General features: G+C 37.6%; 2 protein-coding genes and 1 long non-coding RNA gene across 6 annotated transcripts in view; 2 read left to right on the top strand and 1 right to left on the bottom strand.

The window, feature by feature from the left end:
* CCDC175 (coiled-coil domain containing 175) overlaps nucleotides 1-6688 on the top strand; it is a 56633-nt gene extending 49945 nt beyond the window's left edge. Inside the window, exons 19-20 of the mRNA XM_032482131.1 lie at nucleotides 1293-1455; nucleotides 6557-6688. Coding sequence (XP_032338022.1) covers nucleotides 1293-1455; nucleotides 6557-6648 — 255 coding nt within the window. The 3' untranslated portion in view covers nucleotides 6649-6688. The remainder of the gene's footprint in view (nucleotides 1-1292; nucleotides 1456-6556) is intronic.
* A 542-nt stretch (nucleotides 6689-7230) lies between these two features.
* JKAMP (JNK1/MAPK8 associated membrane protein) lies at nucleotides 7231-22014 on the bottom strand. 4 transcript variants are annotated; one of them, XM_006185714.3, is made up of 7 exons: nucleotides 21898-22014; nucleotides 19876-19967; nucleotides 19168-19322; nucleotides 14589-14795; nucleotides 13658-13839; nucleotides 9992-10068; nucleotides 7231-8119 (listed from the first exon to the last, which is right to left on the bottom strand). In XM_006185714.3, exons 1-7 carry the CDS (start codon nucleotides 21899-21901, stop codon nucleotides 7901-7903), a joined length of 936 nt encoding a protein of 311 aa, XP_006185776.1. In that variant the 5' UTR covers nucleotides 21902-22014; the 3' UTR covers nucleotides 7231-7900. The 4 variants fall into 4 exon arrangements, with proteins under 4 accessions (XP_006185776.1, XP_006185777.1, XP_014415636.1 ...); XM_006185715.3 differs by having other exon boundaries at nucleotides 19876-19949; nucleotides 21898-22013; XM_014560150.2 differs by lacking the exon at nucleotides 21898-22014 and adding an exon at nucleotides 21750-21885.
* LOC116664294 lies at nucleotides 8128-10292 on the top strand. The gene is made up of 4 exons (XR_004320733.1): nucleotides 8128-8493; nucleotides 8741-8861; nucleotides 9045-9150; nucleotides 10156-10292. It is a non-coding gene; the product is annotated as an uncharacterized LOC116664294 (long non-coding RNA).
* Nucleotides 22015-22035: the final 21 nt, after the last annotated feature.

Below are 22035 nucleotides of genomic sequence, written 5' to 3'. Positions count from 1 at the left end.
TGAGCTTTTTTGTGTTGCCTCCATAAATATCATATTTCCAAGATATTTACCTGCCTAATAAGTGTGCATGCATGTGTGTGTGTGAGGAAGGAGGTCAGGATTTCAGGGGAGTGACAGAGCTGGTGTGACCCTCATATCCTAAAATGTGTCCTTTGTGCTATTAAAAAACAAATTTCAACTGAGTAAATTTTAAAAATCTTATGGGCTTTGTCAACACTTCATGAGTCAGGCAGCACCCCATCCAGTAGACAGAAAGGCGCTCCAAGAAGCTGTACAAATGAAAGACTTTCATAGGCAGCAGGGATCAGGAACGAGGAAATTATACCAGGCAGAAAAGCAAGTTGGTTATTGCAAGGTCACTGTCCTGCAGGGGATGGCAGGGGTCTAGCAGTCTGATTACCGATCTAGTGCTGATTAGGTGATTCCTGATGAGGTGGTTTAAGATTCCATTTCTAGGAGCACTGAAACTGTAATTAAGTATCGGTTTGGTGACGTGGCACTTAACGTAAGTGACTCCATTTGGGGGCTGTTTTATCTTGAAGAGTGCCAAACCCCATTATGTGTCTTCATCCTTTGGGAAGCTGTCTTCCAATTCTGCCAACTCAGTTAAAGTAGGAATGTGGGAATGTAATTTTTTTTTTCGAGCACAAACTGAACACAGATTATTTTAGGACAAAGTTGTCAGTTCTGAACTCTATCTATCTGTCACCATCTCAACCCCTCCCCACTTTAGAGGCAGGTAGATGGGACTTTAAATCCTGATTCTGCTACTTTCTGAGTAAAGTTTACATAAGATCATCGTTCAACCCTTAAAACACTGGATAAGGGAAGTGTTAGTAAATGCCCTTTTCAGATGAGGCTACTGAAGTTCAGAGTTTAAAGTAGCTTGCCCAAGACCTAACAGTTAATGAACTTACAGGAATTTAAAGCTCGGATCCAGCCTGATTCCAAAGTTCCTTCTCTTAAGCTTTAAGCCAAGCTGAATCTCCTCTGCAATTCTGTGCAGCTCCTAAGGTGAGCTGGCTTTTTATGCCGCCACCACCACTGCCCTGCCCAGTTAAAGGTTTGAGTTCAGTGAGCATCCCATTAAATCTTCTTGTTTGCTAATCCATTTTTCTGAGATCTTTTACAGAACTTAGTGAATTTGCTGTGTATGTGCACTTATTTTACGTGACTAACGCCAATTTTACGTATGTGTTTTTGTCTTGTACATGATTCACTCATACGAAATACATTTTTAATTATTTTGTTGCAATTTATATTCATACACCCCCAAATGCTGTTTTTTAAAGGAATTGGTAGAGAGCAGTAATGAGACCTTGCGAGAAATAAAAAATCTAGTAGAAAAGCTGAATGCGAGAGATGAAAACATTGAGCAAATCAGTGTCTGGCTACAAGGGAATCTTGAAGAGCTGCATTCTCTTATGGAACAGGAATCACAAATGGACCTTCCTGGTAAGTAACACCTCAAGAGCTTTGGATAACAGAGAACTTTCTGCTATTTTACTGTACCCGGAGACATCAAAAAAAAAAAAAAAAAAAGCCCAAAAAAATGCCGATCAGTAATTTAGTTATCCCCAATAATCCATTCCCAATAATGTCACATGCGTTCAGTGAGTGTTGATTTGCAGGGTTGAATGTGGTAATGCAGCAGTGTTGGACAACTGTCCCTTCCATCAGAGTGAGTCTCTTAACTAACTAAAGAATCTCAGCTCCTTTCTGATCTTTGAAAAGCACTTTCCCCCAAAAAACTCTCTTAAAACTCTTTTACACACTTTCTTGTCTTCTTAAAGTGAAGATATTAAACATCATGTTGAATTTTCTTCCTGAGCTGAGTTTAGCATTAAAAACAGAAATTATTGCCTTCTCTGAAAATCTCATGATGCCTTCTGGGGCTTCTGAGATGTGAACACATCCCATGAAACACGAGTGACTCATGAGCGTGGAACACAGTCTCTCCAGAGGAATATCAGCTTCGTCTTCTACCCCTACTCTGATGTCATGTTAGACACGAGGGTCACAGAATTCTGTCCAGGTCAGGGATGCAGGTGACTCCTTATAGAGAACAGCCCAGAGGTCCTGGGGTAGAATCCAATGGGAGAGTGAGAACGAGGAGGTAGCAGGGGATGGTAAGAAGGAGAACAGAGCGTAGGGGAGAGATGGAATGGTAAAATGAAAATAATATCATCTGGCAAGTGTATGGATCTGTTAGAGGTTATTCAGGTTTAATTTTGAAGTGCTTGAAGAGCATCATCATTAGAGAAGCAATTTTAAAGGTGGGTTGTAGAAAATAAAATGAGATAAAAGAAAAGTAAAATGAGAGAGAGTGATATGATTAAAAACATCTCAATATTTGGTAGAACCAGTGTTCTGAGGGTATTGTTTGACAAGAGAAATAATGTTTTAGCAGCCAGTAAGGAATTTTATGGGTAAACTTGCTTATCAACCTTAAAGATGACGTGGTCATCCTGGTGATACCTTGGTCACTCCAGCCTGGTGATACTTACTATGTCTTAGTGCATAAGGGTCCCTGGTGGGTCTTCCTTCACTCTGCATTTTCTTTGCTAGGCCAGGCCATCACTAGCAACTGTAGATCAAGCAGAATTTTGAGCTAAATTATCCCCAAGTGTCAACTGCACTATTTTCACATGAGCAGATCTTCCATTTTTGCCTGAAACCTGATGAAATCTTTACATTAGAGCAAATTTAAATAGACTGTATTGAAAAGCTAAACCCACTGAGTAACTAATATCATATTCCATTTTCTTCATGTATTTTGAGGACTGTCTTATTGATAACCTATGGAAAAGTAGAGGATTGCAGTGTGGGAGTAACAGAAGGCCACCCAAATGAGAACAAGCTAAGACATAAAGCTTGGTAGAGCAAGGGAGTCAGAGTCACCATCACTTGTTTTTGGCAGAGATTCAGAGGCAGGTGGGGGAGTGGGAAAGGTTTAGTGTGGGAAAAAAACAGCTTCATATGTGTTCTGATTGGAGGTTGTTGGCATGGGGAAGCTGATAACAGGCTAACTAGAAGGAGGACAGGCTATGTGATTGATTAGTGAGCATATTTGGCTTTTCTCTGGTCAGTCCTGAGTTGGATGGAGGGTCATAAAGTAGGGAAGTTGGAAGTCAGGGATCAAGTTGTGACTGATCTGGGCCAGTTGCAGAGGCTGTGGACCAGAGTTCTCTTGTCATGTATGGTCTGGCCATTGTTTTTATATTCAGCCTTTCAGCATGGATTTTAATTTTTATTTCCATTTTCAATTTAAAGTATCATGTTCAGAAGAGAGTTATAGTTGCTTTGAATGAAAACCAACCCAAATAAAAATAATAGGCCAATCCAGTATGTGCCATTCATTCTTATTCCATCCAAATAGTACAATTGTTTAATTGTTTATTTGATGGGCAATCAGTGTATATGACTCTTAATTGAACTGCCCTTATTCTAGGAAGCTGGAACAAGTTCCAGTTAATATTCATTATGAAATATTGTAAGTATAAAAATCACACACACACACACACCTGTTTACCTGTATATCCACCATCAAGCACAAATCTTAACATTTGCCCTATTTTCTTATGATATCTTTCCCCCAAGAACTAGAACATGACAGATGCAATCAAAATCCCTAATTGACTGCTTTATTCCATTTCCCTCCCTCCTTCATTCCCCAGAGGGGTAAATACCATCTTTATGCAGGCTTCTCAGTCCCAGCTGCCTGCCTGCAAGGAACTCTGGGTCTTCTCTCTGACATCCTCCTGCTTATGGAGAAATACACTCTCTCCCTTCTCCCACCCCAGGCTGCAGACAAAGTGCAAGCTCCCTCTCCTGCCTCAGGATCTCACCCCCTATTTGTTTCAGCCTTGTAGATTTCCTTTGCTTGCTTTCAAATTCAGCTCTGTGCTGAAAAGGAAACTGATCACCACTCCTAGGTTTCTAGGTGTTTTATAATACAAAAAGGATTTTCAAATTATTGAGTCTACTCATTTCTCCCAGAAACCAAAGTTAGTAACTCAATCAAAAGCATTTATCATCAGTAATAATTATTACTATTAAATACTAATTGTGCTCCTGTGTTGTTCACTACCGTTAAGTCTCTGCCTAGAATACCCTTTCCTCCGCTAGTCACAGGATTCAGATCTAGGTTAATAATGTCACCTTCTCAGATACATCCTACAAGAGCAGACTGTAAAGGCCATAATATTTTTGCCTTCACCATCCGTAAGGTCTCGTGGCCACTACTCAGGCCTGCCGTTGTCGCAGAATTGCCCGCAGGCTGTAGTGTGCCCACCCCTGATACAGTGGGAGAATCAGGTATCATACAGATGTCTGTAAACCTCTTGTCGCAGGGGTATTACAGGTGAGGCATGGGAAGTGCGAGAGAACCTAAGAGGGGGAGAGATGACCTAGTTAGGGCATCGAGAGAGGTCTCTGAGGAACTGGGAATGGAGCTGAGATGTAAAGGAGGCTTTATGTTACTGCACTTATTTCTGCTCCCGGCACCGGCGCCATAGAGGCTTTGGAGGAAGGTGGACCTGTTACAAGATCTCAGCTCTGCTTCCAGCATGATATTTTACCTCCACTCTTCAGTTTCCTTGGTTGTAAAATATGGGTGGTAACTAACAGGAGTAATAAATAATGCTTTAGGCACTGAGATCCCTGGAATTTTCTGCCCTCCTGGGGTGGTAATAGTCAGCCTTGGCCCCTTGAATTACTTGACCATCTCTGAGCCACCTGCTATCTCCCAGCTTTTGGTTATTCTGTGTTGCATGGTTTCTGTCACTGATGGGCTTCTAGAGAAGCCCCTTTATCTCTTCCAGCTTAACAACCCTCTCCTGCCCTCTTCTGGACATAATGTGTCACTGCAGCCCTGTGGGTTCTGGCGCTCTGCTTCAGAATTATTATTAACATACTGTATTAACATACTGAATACCTTTGGGCCCGGGCACTATAGCACAGGCGCAGTTATAAGTTAAATGAGACTCAGTCCCTGAACCTCAAAGCGCACACACTGTGAGAAACAGACAAGTGAAGAGACGATAAGAATACAGTGGACTTCTAGTGACTGGCTCTGGAGGGTAAAGAGGCACCCGTAAGTCTTCTGGAATGCCGGGAATACATAGCCATGTCTTCCTGAAGGAGCAGCAGACATACCATGGCCGGGAACAGTAATAGCATGACTGAGTGGAGATGTGCTGGGGGTACCAGCTGGCAGCAGTGGGCGATAGGCTTGGCAGAATGTGAAATGCCAGTCTTCATCTTGAAAATTAAAAGTTGTACTTTTTACCTTAACAATCTTTCTTGTAAGTTAGAGGTAAATAAGTTAATTCTTAGTGTATACCTAAACCAAATAGTAACTGCCTACAGATTATTTTTAAAGTATTAATTTTTGCTTTAAAATTCCAAAATCCCTGAGTATTATACCATATACTACAACTTAAGTTACAGATAAACAATTTGTGCGCTAACCAAATATCTTGATATGCGCTCTGTAGAGTAGAAGCCGTATTTAGCCCAAGAGATATTTTTAGAGAGAGATCAAATAATTTGTGTAACTCTCTGTTAAAGTTATCTTTTTGTTATTGTGATGAAAAGGACTTGATATAATTATATTTTGATCATTTCATTCTGGAAAAGAACCTAGTTATTAAAGCAGAATCAAAATTTCAGTAAGAAGTAATTTTAAAAATCATTTGCTCAGAAACTGTCAAAAGGTCTTTTGTAAAAATAAAGATCTGAACTAGGAAGAGAGTTTAGACTCTAGTTTTTGAACATTAGAATCACCTGGAGGAGGTTTTAAAAACCTCTCTGCTCAGCCTACACACCCCAGACCAATTCACTGTGAATCCTTGGGGGTGAGACACAAGTGTGCTTTTAGAAATCTGTCCAGCTTGTTCCAATGTGCAGCCAAGCCTTGCAAACCATCAGTTTTAGACAAATATGTAACAATGTAATTGTTAAATTTATTAATTGACCCAAATCAAGAAAATATTTTAACTTTTAAATTACGTATTCAGTGCTGGTTAGCAAAAGAATTACCATACACTGTAGCAGAGTAGCAATGTAGTACAAGGACCTAAGACAAAACAAAGCTGAGCTACAAAAAGGGTTGTTTCTGCGTATTTTTAATAACCATTTTAACAAATTTAGTAACATTAGCAACCATAATTGCTATGAATTATTCTAGTCGTGTTCTTAAAAAGCAAATTAAAAATGCAGATATGTACTAAATATCCCTGAAATTCTTTGCATTTGAGAACTTTGAATCATATTACTTGCATGATTTCTTCTTTTGCTTACACGTTTTTCTGCCAGAAGAGGATACTGGAGGGAAAGATTACTATTTTAAAAATTGGCTCCCAATGTGATGAGACAAAAAGATAGTCCTGGTAATCAGATAAAATGATCCCCTTGCACAATCCCCCCACCTGCCCATCATACAGTCTTCCAATTGAGGATACTTTGGGCAATTTAGAATTTTAATGGACACTGATAACTACCTAAACCTTTGTGAGTTACATATAGAATTCTTACATTTTATTTATTCCTACAGAAAGTAAGAAGAAACAGAGTCGTATCAAAAGAATCCATTTCCCAGTGGTTGAATGTACTATGAAAAAAAGTAAACAAAAACTAACAAAATAACTTAAAGGATACAACTGCTATGAATTCAAAAAGGTACAAAACTATAGAAAAAGTGAGTACACTTTCTTTCTTATTTTTCAAGTGTCAATCAAAGTCTTAAAAGTCCGAGATTTAACAAACTCACAGAACCCTAACCAAGCAGAATCAGGAAATAACCTTCTTAATAATACAAATGAATAACATGGTCAGATTATTAAGTGTAAAAATCTTATTTTGCTTCCATGTTTGCAACCTTGAGTCTCTTGAGGGCTTCAGAGCATAAAAATCACAGCACACCTGTTTACAACCAATCACAGGAAAACTGTTTATGTACTGTATATATTCTGTATTTTATTAAATCTAAGAAGCCATCAATTGTAAGATGCATCCTAATTCAGAAATGTCACAACGTGACCAAAAAAATTGTCTCAGGATTCATAAAATATGGCATTCGTACATACCCTTCAAAAATGAAGTGTAAGAGGAAGGAAATGTGTGAGTATGTACATTTATTCATTTGGGAAAGGACACTAAACTTATTAATATTTTGAATTATTGCCACAATTAGTGTGGCAAATACAATTAAGTGCCAGACATTTGAGATTTTTTTTGTAGTTAAATTTTTATTATTTTTCTTTACAGGAACAGAAATAACCTGAAGACGTCTTCAACCAAACTACCTATAAACAGAAGGCCTGTTATATAAATTATGCTCTATTTTTGTAGTAGGTCAAAATACTGTATTGGTGAAAATAAATAGATAACAAAGAACAATATATTTTATTTCTATGTTTGACATCAGACCCCCACACATACGTTTGTCTTTGTAATTAAGTATATTTGAAAAACAAATTGAAACACAGCAGGCATGCACAAGTTATGCCAACCAAGGATTTCAGATTACACTTGTTATAGTTTTTTTTTTTAAATAAAAATGGGAACAACATATTGCTAGGTACACAGAAACATGATTTTGCTCTAAAGAACAGCTGAATTGTTGCAAGAGTCAAGTGCTTCCTAATAGGCTTCTAGTGTAATATAACAGTGTACTGTAAGTGTACAGTGTGTTATACTATGTAATACAGTATGAAGGTGTTTTGTATTTTCCTTCAAATCACAAAGTCTGTTAAGTAAAAAAAAAAACCCCAAAAATATTAGATGTACTGGTAATCATATTCCCATGTATGACAGATGAGTACTTTTTTTTATTTCTTTACTTTTTTTTTATTACAAACACTTCTTAGGTTTTTTTTTTTCTTTTTGGCATTTACATTCAGTGTCCATTGGCTCCTTCTGAGAGTATCCGTGAAGGTTCAGTAAATTTTGCAGTGAACAAGTAAAACAGGGCTGGTGTGGGTACCAGTGCCAAAAGGGGTAAGTCTTGCTCGAGTTTATCGACTCTGGAAATGGAGATTATCCCATAGGCATGAAGTAACCAGTGGCTGAAGAGAACAATGAGTCTTTTCTTTCTGACCAGAAGATCATAGAAGTTCTACATCATTTTATAAAAGATAGAAAAGAGAGTTACAGATTATCAGGTTGAATCAGCTAGATGATTCATTACACTTTAATTGAGAACATATTATTTTCCCACAGAATCATAACCTCAGAATCACAGAATGTCTGAGCTAAAAGGGACTTAAGAAATTACCCAGTCTCGCTGTTATACTTTACAGATGAGGAAACTGAGGCTTCCTGCTTGTAAGCACTCAGCGGCAGCACCCAGACCATGTCTCTTTAAGTTGTGGTCGACACTACTACGCGACCTGGAAGCACCACGGTTTCTTCTGAAAGATCTGAACTGGAAGCGGAACGCCGCGTTGCGTGCCTTCTTCCCGCCCTGATCCACAGAAGCAGAGTCTACAGGTAGGGAACGGGTGGTACACACCCGACTTCCTTAACCTCTAGCATTCCTAGGGACTGCTGCTTGGATAGTTAGGGGGCAGCAGAAATGACATGCGACCGCTCTGATTTCCTTTTAATCTCTAATACCGGTCTACAATGTACAAAAACTGGAAGGATAAAATTATTATAAAAGTAATATCTAAGTGTGCTAATGAACACACTAAAGTGTAATTAGCAGTCGGTCAGTGAACAACTTTTCCTCATTCAGTGGCGTATCAACTCACCTGGAGCTGGACGTCAGAGCCCTATTTCTGATGCGTGTACATAGTGCTAACTGAAGTGTATGAAGAGATTTTATACAGGGGAGACTCCCAGCAGCAGAAAAACAAGTATGTTTCAAGCTAACTGAACTTTCCATAGTAGTTATGGATAATGAACAAAAATTCAAACACTTCATCTTATTCAAATATCCAATTATTTTGTCCTGCAACTATTTCCCTAGAGTTGATAAAAGTGCCAAAACTAATTTGCTTATCTTCTTTAATTAATCACATTGCAATTGTTGATTAAAGATTACAAAGAAGAAATGAGGGTGGAAATATCTGAAAAATCACCATAAAAATGCTGTCTTCTAGCTCCTCTACTGCTATTCTACTGAAAAGTCACTATGATTTCCAGGTGGGTTTTCCCTCTTATTCTTCCACTAATGTAATAGAAACAGGAACTTCAACAGCAACCACTCCAAAATAGTTAACAACTTACTTTCTCTGTGTTGAACTTTTTTATGTTAAGAATTATGAGAAAGCACATGTCAGCTGTAGTGGGTGGTTGAAAACAGTGCGCAGACACTGGATTAGCAAACATAGGATGGAAGAGTACTATAAGTCACTTAATGCTTTTATTCCTTTAGACGTTACTCTCAAAGAGTTCTAACAGTGGCCTTCCACTGAAATACTAAAAAGAGGCACAAAAAAGGTGTCTCAAGACAGGATCAGTAGCAGAACTAATTTGAGTGTTAATGGTATTTCCAAATCACCAAAATATTATAGATACTAGAGGGCAAAAGTAAACATCCATAATCAAGAAGGTAAAATCAGGGACAAAATACAGAAGGGTATGGAATGTGCAGTGTAATTACTGATGACTGTTAGTGCTGCTGTGGAAAAAAAAAAGTCTAGAAATATTCTCCATACAATAAAGCATTTTTATGTTTCCCTCAAAATAGTGTTCATAAGGTTCAACATTTCAATAGTTAAAATTTTCTATGCGGATAAATGATGTGAAATGAACTTTTCTCTAACATGCTGGATAGTTCAGCCTGACTACTTCACTAACTTCCCAAGCACATATAGTCCAGCATACAAGCCTTCATAACTAATGAGCTAAAAGCCAAGTGACTGTTTAGCCAGGGATTACTGAAACCGTCAGTTGTAACATATCATATCATGCACTGCTCTCCTATTCAACTGTCAGATCTATTAAAAAAAAAATCTTTAGCAAAGGGAAAACGATGCCCTACCTCAATTTCTGAAGCCGACATGTACACAGCCAGAGTCACCAGAGATAATACTAATATAATGTATGGGAAGGCATAATCTGAAAAACAAACATTGGTATTATATTGACAATTAAATTTTCTGAATAAACCATCAAAAAATTCAAACAGTATAATTCTTTCCATAGACAAAAACCTCAACCAGCCCTGCGAGAGACCGGAGTTCTGATGCCTCAGGCAGGGGTCAGCAAACTTTCTGTAAAGGGCCAGGAAGTGGATATTTTTGGCTTCATGGAACATGCAATCTGTCTCAACCACCTAACTCCACAGTTGTAGTGGGAAAGCAGCCATATTATACATAAATGAATGGCTGTGTCTGTGTTCCAATAAAACTTACTTTATACGTCTGTAGGTTAAAACTTTTTTATAAGTTATTCAGACAAGAAAATTCAAATTTCACATAATTTTCACATGTCAAGAAATACTGCTCTTCTTTTGATTTTTTTCACTAACAATTAAAAAATGTAAGCTCTCCTTGGCTTGGCTTTGAAGACCCATGCTTTAAGGCGTCCACTGATGGAAAGCACTAACTTCTCTACTGTGACTCTAGAATGATACTAGTTATGTATCAAACTTGGGAGAATTGAGAAAATCATTACTCAGTTTTCTGTGTTTTGTGGTCCAGATGGGGAATTTCAGTTGAGAAAGGCTATTTTTAAGGGTAATTCAGCTTTAATTATTCTTTAGAAAAGTTCATATATCAATAAACCTCAAAGGCTAAATGGATCATTCAGTGCTCTTAATGTTAAAATTCTGGGTATTTCTACTTCAAATACAGTACAGTAAAATACTAAAGTAGAAACAATACTTTAAGTGAAATTTTTTGTTAAAAATATCACCTTTCTCTTAAAATGTTTTACATTTAGAGCACACTAAAACAAATAGACAAATAGAGAAAATTATCTTGAATGGCTTTTTGTATAACTATTTCAAAACAATTAACCTCCGTTAGTAAAACTGTTAATCATTCTACAATGCAGTGGAACCCATTTGGAACACTGTCAAGTGTTAAATCAGGATGTGGCAGCCAGAAACTCTGAATTATCTGTGCAGGCCTGATTCCAACTTACTAAATAACTGAATGACTTGTTTGACATTTAGAACCTTTTATTTCCTAGACAGTGATTAGGTCCTAACCAGCCATTCAAAAAAAAAAAAATCCCAATTAACTTATAAATAGCTAAACAATGCTAATGATATAAATTTAAAACCTGGGGGCAAAAAGGAGAAAGAGGCAGTTTCTAACAAGGCCCAAATTTGTGGGGGAGTAGAGGGCTCAAAGCAGGATTTAGAATGGTCCTTACTCTAGTGTTTAAAGTGGTATAAGATTTTGAGCAGCTAAGTATGGGGGTAGTACCTGGAAACCTGCATTTCAATTCTGCTGGTGGTTCAGGTGCAAATCACACTTAAAACCTGGTTTCAATGGTACTTCCAAGCAAGTTAAGAGTGTGTCACTGACATTTCCCTAATTATCCCCAGTGTCTCTCTCTCTAGACCCCTGGTATCTTAAGCTACCAAGACCTCTTGCTGCTCTACCTTGCTCATTTGTTATATTCCCTTGTCATGGGCTAAATGTTTGTCCCCCAAAATTCTTGTGTTGAAATCCTAACCCCCAGTGTGATGGTATTAGTAGGTGAGGCCTTTGGGGCGACTAGGTCATGAGGCTGGAGCCCTCATGAATGGGATTAGTGCCCTTATAAAAGAGACCCCAGAGAGCTCTCCCCTCTGCCATGTGAGGACGCTGAAAGAAGACAGCGCTCAGTGAACCAGGAGAGGAGCCCTCACCAGACACCAAATCTCCTGATGCCTTGCTCTTAGACTTCCCAGTCTCCACAACTGTGAGAAGTCTCTGTTGTTATAGCAGCAGCTTGAACTAAGACACTCCTACAAACCAAAAATTATCTTTTTTTTCAACATAATGTAATTGTGAGTTGGTATGATAGCCTCTGTGACTAATCTCAGCAGACTGCATAAGTTATACTTAGTGCAAATAAACAGTAACTCCTTGATCCTCCCTATGAAGGTGCTTTGAGTGGAGGCTTGTTAACAGAACAATCTAAAGACATTCAGTGACTGACATTCAGTCAGCAAGGGTATTTTTCAATATAGGCAGCTACACTATAGGAAGCAACACTCTCTGGCAGTCTCCTTAGGTTAACTTCCCAAACCTTTCCCTGCTTTCCCCAGCTTTTCTCTTTCCTCCATTTCATAACCAAGAGGTTCTACACAATAGCACCAGCCACAATCTGGGACATGAGGATATGAGGGCTGACAATTAATCTTTCCAGCCTACCCAGCTCTCCCAAGTTTGTCTAGTATAAATAACTACCTTACTTTTTTGAATATTCCATGAATACCTAAAGCTAAATTCACTTCTCCTCAATCTATTTGCTCCTTCTAACATTCACACAGTTCACAGATTCACCAGTTCCTAAGGCAGAAAGCTACTTATTGTACTCCCCTCCCACTCCCTCAACCCCTGTATTTAACAAGTTACCTAGTTTAGTTAACTCAATCTTTGAAATAGCTTTTCATCCCCTGTGTTTCTCTGCTTTAGGTCACACAGTCAGACTTGGTTACTGCAGTAATCTCTTACCTGACCCCCCAGCTTCTCTTCCCTACCACGCTGCTACCATGTTATCTTTCTAAAATGCAAATCTAGTCATGTCTTTCTTCCTCCTGAAATCTTTTTAAGTGTAGATCTCTCATCCCGAGAGCAAGAATAGCAACCTCAAACGTTTACAGAGGTCAGCCAGGAGAGTAACTGAAGTGGGCCAAATCTAAGAAAATAGGAAGTGGTAGGAGCTAGAAAAACGAGATTTTCAAACACCATGCAGGCCAGAGGAACAATACATCTGTAAACCAGAATACAGAGATAACCGACCCCTGACTAGTCTCCAGTTTCTCCTTCCCTTGGCCTGCCCTCAGCTTCACCCTCACTTTGGACCAGATTCATTAGTGAGCTACACTATTTGCATAATGATGCTGTCTTTCCCAGTTCTTTTAGGCCAGAAGGCTGGCCCTCTGCAACCCTGGCAGGCCCCACATAAGGATGGTGTCCAGCATCTTTGCAATGTTCAATGTCACACATTCAGAAAGTACCACACTATGGTCTCTCAGCTATTTATAGCTTTCCTAGTACTATGTGAGCCCTTTTATACTAACTTACTCTTCTTTTGAGTCACAGATCAGTCTAAATGGTTGCTGAATAAATGAATGAATGGCTATATTATAATAAAAAATATATTGAGGATTTTTTTACTGTACCTAAGCATTTTTCATAAAGGAACTTAGAAAACTAAGACCTAACTTTAATAGTAAATAGTATATATTATCAAGAGTAATTTCTATCAAGTATATGTAAAAAATAGTTTTTTTAAAAACTATGCTCAGGTTTTTAAAATTTTCCTATTTAGGTTTTGAGCTTCAAATACAGAGTATTCTCTAAATAGAAATCAGTTTTGATTAAGAATGTTTATATGTTTTAGCAAATATATATACTATGGTTTATTTTCAAGGATTAAAAAACAATAACAAAACTAGTTTAAAGGAAAAGGTCCAAAATTATACTCAGAGAAAATACTGTTTATCACATATAATAAATATACTGACTTTACCCATCAGACTTACATAAAAGGCCTCCACCAACTGCCTGAAGCACAGTTAAAATTGGGAAGAAGTAAAGTGCAGCATAAATACTTTTAAATCGATCAGACTTCCCTAACCCACAGGCAATCTTCTTTACCAGAAGAGGTCGGAGCAGCATCATTAATACCAAGCAGAATGCATAATAGATAAATACAATGGTGTAGCTGGAAAATGAAATAGAAAATTACAGCATCAAAAATATGTTTTAAAATGTCTTTTTATCATTGATCATTTTAAAATCAAAGATCCTAAAAAAGGTCTAAAAAGTATATTGTCTACCCATCAAATATTCAGATTGGTAGAGGGTTGGCCAAAAAGACTCATATAATGCTGGAAAGTGTATGCTAGTTCCTTTCCAGTAGAATGTTTGGAAATGTGTATCAAAAGTCCTAAAATGTTTATACCCTTTGATCCAGAAATTTTACTTGTAGAAATTTATCAAAGGGAAACAATTGGGTATATACAAAAACCTGATGAACAAGCATTTTTACTAAATCACATAGTTAAGAAAACTCATAAAGAAAATAAATATTCAACAATAGGAAACTGATTAAATTTTAGAGTACATTTATGCTGGAATACTATGCAGATATTAAAAATCCAGTCATGAAAGAAATGTTAACAAAAGCAACTGTGCCTCATACACTAAGTAACAAGAACAGGTTACATAATGGCAAATGCATAGTGATAGTCTTTAAAATATATATATCTTTATATACACACACACATACATACATACACACACACACAAAAATGCAACTGCAAAGACATGTATCCCTTAAGAGAAGAAAATCATTTCTGTATATACCCCCAGTGCCTAGAAGCCACTTCACAGTGCTCAATCTGCTGAAATGAATGCAATCTATAATTATCATTTTTTAAAGAATGATCTTAAGTCTGAGTAAATACTTACAGTGGGTAGACAGCTTCATGTGTGCAGTGCACTGTGGTAACATAATCTGGACTTGGGTTGTACAGCATCGTATACCAGTCAGAAAGCATCAGTACTCGACACGAACGGATATAGAGCACACCGACTGGATCACTCACAAGTAAGGTGATGAGAGCTGCCACAGTGCACTCAAATAGTGCAGTGATGTGCTGGAAGAGTGCACTGGAGCTAGCAAGACAAAGGCAGCACAATCACCAGAGAGTCCTCAGCACTTAGGTGGCTTTGAATAAAACCCATGTATGTTTCAAAGAAACTTCTTTCTAAAAAGAAGTTTTAACTGATAAATCCTAAAACTAAAAAATCTTCTAAGTAGGTAAGAAAAGCTAAACACATATGAAAACTTGAGAAGAGTTTTACCTTGTTTACTAAAAAGGGACAAATACTCATCCCAGATAACACTGTGCCAGTGCTGTCTACATGTGTAGCAGAGCAAAAATTAGATCCACCTTTAACTTCAGTATCTCACCAAAAAGTTGTCTATGCATCATTTAAAATTGTCTTAAACATAAAACTACATAAAAGATTATATGTAATATATATTAGCTGTAAAATATAATAAACATTGTAAGCTTACACCTAATTTAATAACTAGAATATTAACAATTTATATCTACCTCTGTTCCTCCCCAATCCATATTACTATCTCTCCTCTAGAAATAACCATTATAGTAAAATATCTTATCAGTTTTTCTAAAAAGTTTTTATTCCAACTATTTATGCTTCAAAACTACTATTTAGTTTTGCTTATTTTTCAACACAATAAAGTGATGTAAGTTTTCTGATTTTTTTTCCACTCAAAATTACATTTCCAAGATTCATTCATGATCTTGCTTATAGGTGAAGCCCAGTCATTTTCACTGCAGTATAATATTCTACTTGTGTACCCTGTTATTTATCCATTCTGCTTTGTTAGTAAAATATGTTGCAAATATCTTCCTCTCAGTTTGTGGGTTGAATTTTCATTTTCTTTGTGATGTCTTTTTTATGAAAAGATGTTCTACATTTTCATATAACTGACTATCAAATTTTAAATTTCTGGTTAGCAGTTTTAATGTTTTAAGAAATCCTCACTCTAAGAAAAGTATTATCCTATATTTCCTTCTAAGAGTTTTAAGGATTTGCTTTTCATACTTTAACCTTTAATTTGCCTAGAAGAGATTTCTGTGTATAATACCTGCTGGGATGTAACTTTTGATTTCCCCATTTGGATATCCAACTGTCCCAGCGCAGCATGTTATTGAATAGATACTCTTTTCCCCTCACTAAGCTGCCTTGTCACATCTGCTGTATAGAGTTTCCTATCTAACTGGTCTGATTTTTAGGTTCTCTATTTTGTTGCTGGTGTCCGTTTATCGATCCCTGAGATAACAGAATATGACAGGAGTTCTTGATATTACATATGTTCTTCTACTTCTTCAGCAGTCTTGGTCATTCTTCTATATACTGGACTCATTTAGTCCCAGTTTCTCATGGCACCCTCAGTTCTCATTTCTTGGTTACACTGTGCTCTTTCTCTGTACTTTTGCACATCTTTTTCCTGCGGTCTGGTAGACTCTTTCTTCAATTCCTCTATCAAAAACTACTCATTTTTCAAAGTTCATCTTAAAGTCAGTTTTTTCTTCTGTGACATCGCCCTATTTTGGGAAGACAAAATTAACTCTTTCCTTCTTTATGCCAGCCTTAAAACTTTGTACATGTCTGTATTATAGAACCTCACATGTAATGTAATGGTTTGCCCATCTCATCCATTGGACCGAGAGCATCCACATTTTAGTCATCTCTGAATCCCACAACCTAGTATAGCACCTGGTGCACTGCAAACACCCCTAAAGATTGTTGAATGAATACATTTAAAAAGTTATAAATTATATAAAAATAAGTTACCTACAAAGCACAGCTTCTGACTACATTACTTAAAAATATGCAATTTCTGCCTATCTCTGCCCTGGCCTCAATGAAAAACAAATTTGATACTAAACTCTAGGGAAAGCAAGTTTGTCAGAAAGGGAAGTTTGGTTAGTGTCTAGCCCTTGCATTCTCACTGGATGGTAGCACTCCCAAGGGGGCAAGAACTGACCCCTAGGTATAAAATAATTACACTTTTTATTTATAAAACACATGTATACATACACTACATCAAACAATAAACAGTATGTCTGTGATAATAAAATTTCATGGGGATAGGTGGAATTAGGAGAAAAAAGGTATCTGAAAAGGTTCCTCGAGGTGACCATGAAAAAAGGGTTGAGAAACATCGGTCTAGCCTCAGACAACTAGGCCCCTGCTTCCTTGATTATAAATGCAACATCTCAGGAAAATGCAGGAGATGGCCTTTTGTTCCTTGCTACCAATTTCCTAGACAAAGCATAGTTATGCAAACTCCTTTTTAATTTTTAAATTTTTTTGTTTCTATAATTTTTTTCTTTTTTTATTGATGTATTGTCGATTTACAATGTTGTGTTAATTTCTGGTGTATAGGACAATGATTCAATTATTTATATATATATGTATATATACACATATATATATATTCCTTTTCATTATAGACCATTACAAGGTATTGAACATAGTTCCCTGTGCTCTACTGTATGACCTTGTTGTTTATCTGTTTTAAACCCCTTCTTTGTAAACCCACCTCCTCTCCTGCCTAAGCATTGATCACGTCAACAGCTTACCCCCAAACCAAAGCTCTCCCCTCTGTTCCAAGATTCTCCCTTAAATATACCTGATGTTTTAGTTCAAATGCATTTGGTGGGGTACATCCCTTCACCCCATCTCTTCTCCTCTCTGAGCTGAGACGTTCCAACAATTAACTGAGCAATTATTCTATTTTAGCTTTAAGTTCATCACATCTCCTTTCTTGCCCTCTCTCTCATCATTCAATGACAGAAATTAAAAGCAGGATGAGAGCTGCTTTTAAAAAAAAATTATTTTATAGATTCCTCTGAAAAATAACACCTGCTTTGCCAATGTAGATAACCACTGTGGATTTACTGGGTAGATCCAGAAAAGTGCTGACTGCATTTCTATCTGACCATCCTCTCCACTTCCATTCCCACCACTGGAGTCTAGCCATCTCTACTTTTGGGCAACAGTCTTCTATTACGTCTCACCTCTAATCTACCCTCCATAGAAGTTCTCGTCCTAAAATATACATCCAGGATGTTACTTCTCTAAACCAAAACCTTCACCCACAAAATCATTCACTTGGCAAATACTAAGTGAGCATCTGCTGCTTGCCAGTGGCCGTGCTGGTCTCTGGAGATTCCATGGAGACAACAGCGATGGCCACTGCCCTTGTGGAGCCTAGAGTCAGGGAGTGGGAGCACGTTAAATGAGGAGACAAACATCACTGCGAACCATGCTGAGTGCTAAATACAAAGCAAAAAACAACAAGATCAGAGTGCTATTAAAATGAAAATAAAATGGGGACAGACCTACTTCAGATTGGGTCAGGGAAAGCCTCTCCAAGTAGGTGTAATTTAAACTGAAATCTGAAGGGGAAAAAAAGGCAGCTACATAAAAAGTTGCACTCAAAGGAAGAAGAAAATAATTCAGGCAGAGAAGAGTTCGGGGAAAGGGAGGGGACCTAAAGCAGGAAAGATGCTGAAATGTTGGAGGAACTAACAGCCAGGATGGCTGAAATGTACTAAGGTAGAATTTGGTTCCTCATTCTCAATGGAATAAAGTTCACATCATCATCAAGAACCTTCACATTCTGGCCTCAACCCCCCTTTCCCATCCTCCCTATTATTACCTTTCTCCCAAATGCAATCCATGCTCGGACCACCCAACTACTTCCATTCCCACCCACAAGAGATCACAGGTTTCATACCTCCATGCCAGTGTTCACACTGTGGCCTCTGCCCAAAATGTTCTCTTTTAAGTCTCTCAGATCCCACTAGGCACAGTTTATCTCTTTTTTTCTTTGTGTTTCCAAATCATTTTGTTTAGAACTCTTTTATACACTTTTTGTTTATATACTTTGAAGTCTGATTTATATTATAATTAGTTGTGTATGCCTGCCTTTTCCACAAGATTATGACTATAAACCACATCAGTTATTTTGTATTTCTTCCCCTAATTTTCTAAACATAAAACACTAACCAATAAATTTTTGTTGATTTAATAGTTTGGTCTGTTTTCATAATTAGGTTGCAGCTATAACATTTAAACCACATTACATGAGATTGCTAGTATTAAATTAAATCACAAAGTATTTGTTTTTGAAAAATAAACAGTTTGTAATCATAGCCAATTTTTTTGTAGAAAACCAATAAAGATTATAATTAAGAAATAAATATAAATAAAATATTCTCTCAACATCATTCAGAGTAAAACAAAGAATATTTCCCTTAATATTTACTGAAACACACCCTATCACTAAGTTTTCTTGCTACAGTCAAAAGTAATCAGAAGATAAAGGAAAAACATGTTTGCCACTTTTAAAACAACAGACATACAATTACTTAATAAGGTCTTCTAGATAATAAATATTCCAACATCAGTCCATCCAGATACATTCGTAAAAAGTGCTAACCTCTTTTTCCCCGAGTACCATTCAATGAAGAACCAATGCAGAACAAGAGGAAGCATAGCCATAAATCCAAGATAGAGCCAGTCATACAGTTCTGGAGACTCTGTGCAAGGCTCACAATATTTCTGTGCATTTGTTCTCTGTCCTCTTGGACACACCTACAATATATGAGAACAGTACTGTATGTACAGTTACTATTTTAGAACATTAACACCCCCCAAAAATCATTCACTAAGACATCCCGTTTTGGTTTAAGCAGCTGTTTACATGTGCATCTTTTAGAAATAAAAGAGAAAGCATAAGTAAAACAAAAAGCAAGCTACATTGTATTGCTACATCTGTATAATGTTCTTAAAGGACTCTGTTTATTAAGTTTCTAAAATAGTTGACTAATATTTACATGAAAAATCTAGTTATTAACTCCACATAAAAACAGTTGCAGAGAAATGCTCTGGAGTTGTAATGTTAACTTATTGTCCATTCACTGTACTATATTAATAAAAAGTAATTAGAAATTATTATAAAATCCTTAATAACTGTGACTATCAAGAAGATGTATTAGACAATGTGACAACACAAAAAGGGCATTATTAATACCTCCATATTTTTATAAGCTGAGTACACTGAAGAAAAAAGTTATTCTATATATGACAGTATTTCAAAAGCAAAAAGATTTTACAAATGAAATAACATACAACTGTTAAGACTTACCCCACATTCTCCATATATTTCAGTCGAGCCATTTTTAAATAACAGGGTCTTCCCACAATAAAGTCCAAGGCATGCTGGTTGAATATCGACAGCTTTTTAAAAATAAATGCCAGTATAGTAACATCTTTTGTGATTATAAAAAATAATGCAATAAAAGCTGAAACATTTGGCAGAAATATCTCAACACAGTTTCAGTTTTAAAATATGTATTAGACAAGAGTCTTGATGCATTTATTTAAATTTTTCCGTTTACATTGTGACACTGCAAACATTATAAATGGAACCTTATTGCTAATAATGTTCCTTAAGATTAAGGTCCTCAACCAGCAGAGCAGACTCTATCCCCAGAACTCAAAGCCTAACCTGGTATGTCTCCAGTGGCTCTAGCCAGCCATTCCCCTAGGTTAGATAGTCTAGATTTTTTAATTTCCTTTTTTTTTTTAAACTGGAGGACTAATAGAGGATTGACACTTTGTGTTTTGCCCAGTCAGGACATTAAGTGCCTGCGCATATAGGGGCACACACAAAATCTATTATTACCTTCCTTCGTAACAGAACACATTTTAATACCAGAAAAGCAGAAAGGGCATAATTTCAGAATAAAGGGAAGGCCTTTAAAGTAAAAAAATTCACCTTTATAAGGAGCTTAGGAAATTGTCCTAACTTTGGTCGTTTTTGTAGAGGACAGGTTAAAATTTTATGAAGGCTGTCTGTCACTGGGCCTCTGACCAGTATTTATGAACCAATGCCTTAGAATCAACCTTCTGACCTCAAGGATTGGAGAAAATCAGAAGCAGCTATTTCTTACCAAAAAACTCAGGGCCTACAGATTGTCTTTGACCTCATCAACAGGGAGAAGTTACTGAAGGATTTTTTTTTCCATCAGTGACATCTGATTCCCTTCAATCACTGATTTATTCATTCAGTAAACATGCATTCAGTGTCTGATTCCACTGGGTAGGGACTCCTAAAGATCCACAGAGGAACACAACAGAGCACCTACTCTCAAAGAACCTACAGCTTCGTGTGGAATAAATCCAAAACAACTGTGCTCAAATGTGAACTAATTTGGGAACTTAATCCATTTTATGACTACTCCTGAACAACCATTTCCCAAATTCTTCATAAATTCACAATCTAGAGACTACCTGATCCACAATGCCTTTTCTTCTTTCAAATTTGAGACCGACTTTTTATTTCTCCTTGTGTTGTTGAGAAAAATAGAAATAGCACTGACTAAAGTGCCTGAAGTTTAATATTTTCACTCTTACCAAATTTCTGACTTTTACAAAATCCTCGGGCTTCTTACTTGGGACTTACTTGTAAACCAATTGTAATCACAGTGCTCTAAACTAATCAACAAAAACGAATTGTTTCAGATTTTCTGAGAAGGCAGAGGTTAAAGAATTGGCAACTTATTCTATACCGGTTTCGCATCTAGTAGGTGCTTAATGAATACATTTGGATGTAAATAATCTAAAGTTTCTCAAAATCCAAGGCCTGAAAACCAGTATGATAAACTGAAAGCAACAGCTCATCATCGGCCAAACAAAACCCTAGCTCCCAGTGTCCGTTTATTTCCCCCTTTCATATCCTTTAGTAAACGATCTCTAATTTTTGACCTTCTTTGCAACCCTCTTAACGTGTGATGCTGAAGCAGGACACAACAGTTATGCAGCAATTGGCGTCTGCTTCCTTTACTGTTTTCCTGCACTTAGCGCCCGCGCTTTAAATTGTCAAGTCAACCCTCAGAAATGTTAAACAAAGGGACTGAAACAAAGGGGCTGTTGTTAACAGCGGCCTGGCCTTTTACCCCATCCGCAGCCGGCCTCCCGTCTGCAGCTTGTCACCAGCAGAAACCATCCCCATCCCACCTGGGCCCGGTCGAGGGCAGGTGAGTCCAAAGGGTAAGGATTCACCGCTATCCGAAGGCCACCCGCTGGGGCCGAGCTCAGAGCTGGCAGCGAAGGGAAGAAGCAGGGACTAGGAGAAGCGCTTCCGGGGACCTCGGCGACCACTCACCCATCGACAGCTTGTAGGTTTCCCGGGAGAGTCTCCGGGATCAGCCGACCCGGCCGCAGCTCCCGGACATCCGGGCCAAAGCGACTTCGGCGGCCCCGCCTCCTGGTAACCCGGGCGACCGCCCCGAAGCCCCGCCCC

The sequence above is a fragment of the Camelus ferus genome, chromosome 6 (genome assembly GCF_009834535.1).
Source record: "Camelus ferus isolate YT-003-E chromosome 6, BCGSAC_Cfer_1.0, whole genome shotgun sequence".
Lineage (NCBI taxonomy): Eukaryota > Metazoa > Chordata > Mammalia > Artiodactyla > Camelidae > Camelus > Camelus ferus.
This window is presented reverse-complemented; position numbering and strand designations above follow the sequence as displayed.

Bases quoted from the DNA above. Each gene is read 5' to 3' on its own strand.
- JKAMP (XM_006185714.3), bottom strand. The intron at 14,796-19,167 runs GTTAGCACTTTT...TTGTCTTGCTAG, and splicing joins TGGTACTCGGGGAAAAAGAG to CTCCAGTGCACTCTTCCAGC. The intron at 10,069-13,657 runs GTAAGTCTGATG...TTTGTTTTTCAG, and splicing joins AGTTGGTGGAGGCCTTTTAT to ATTATGCCTTCCCATACATT.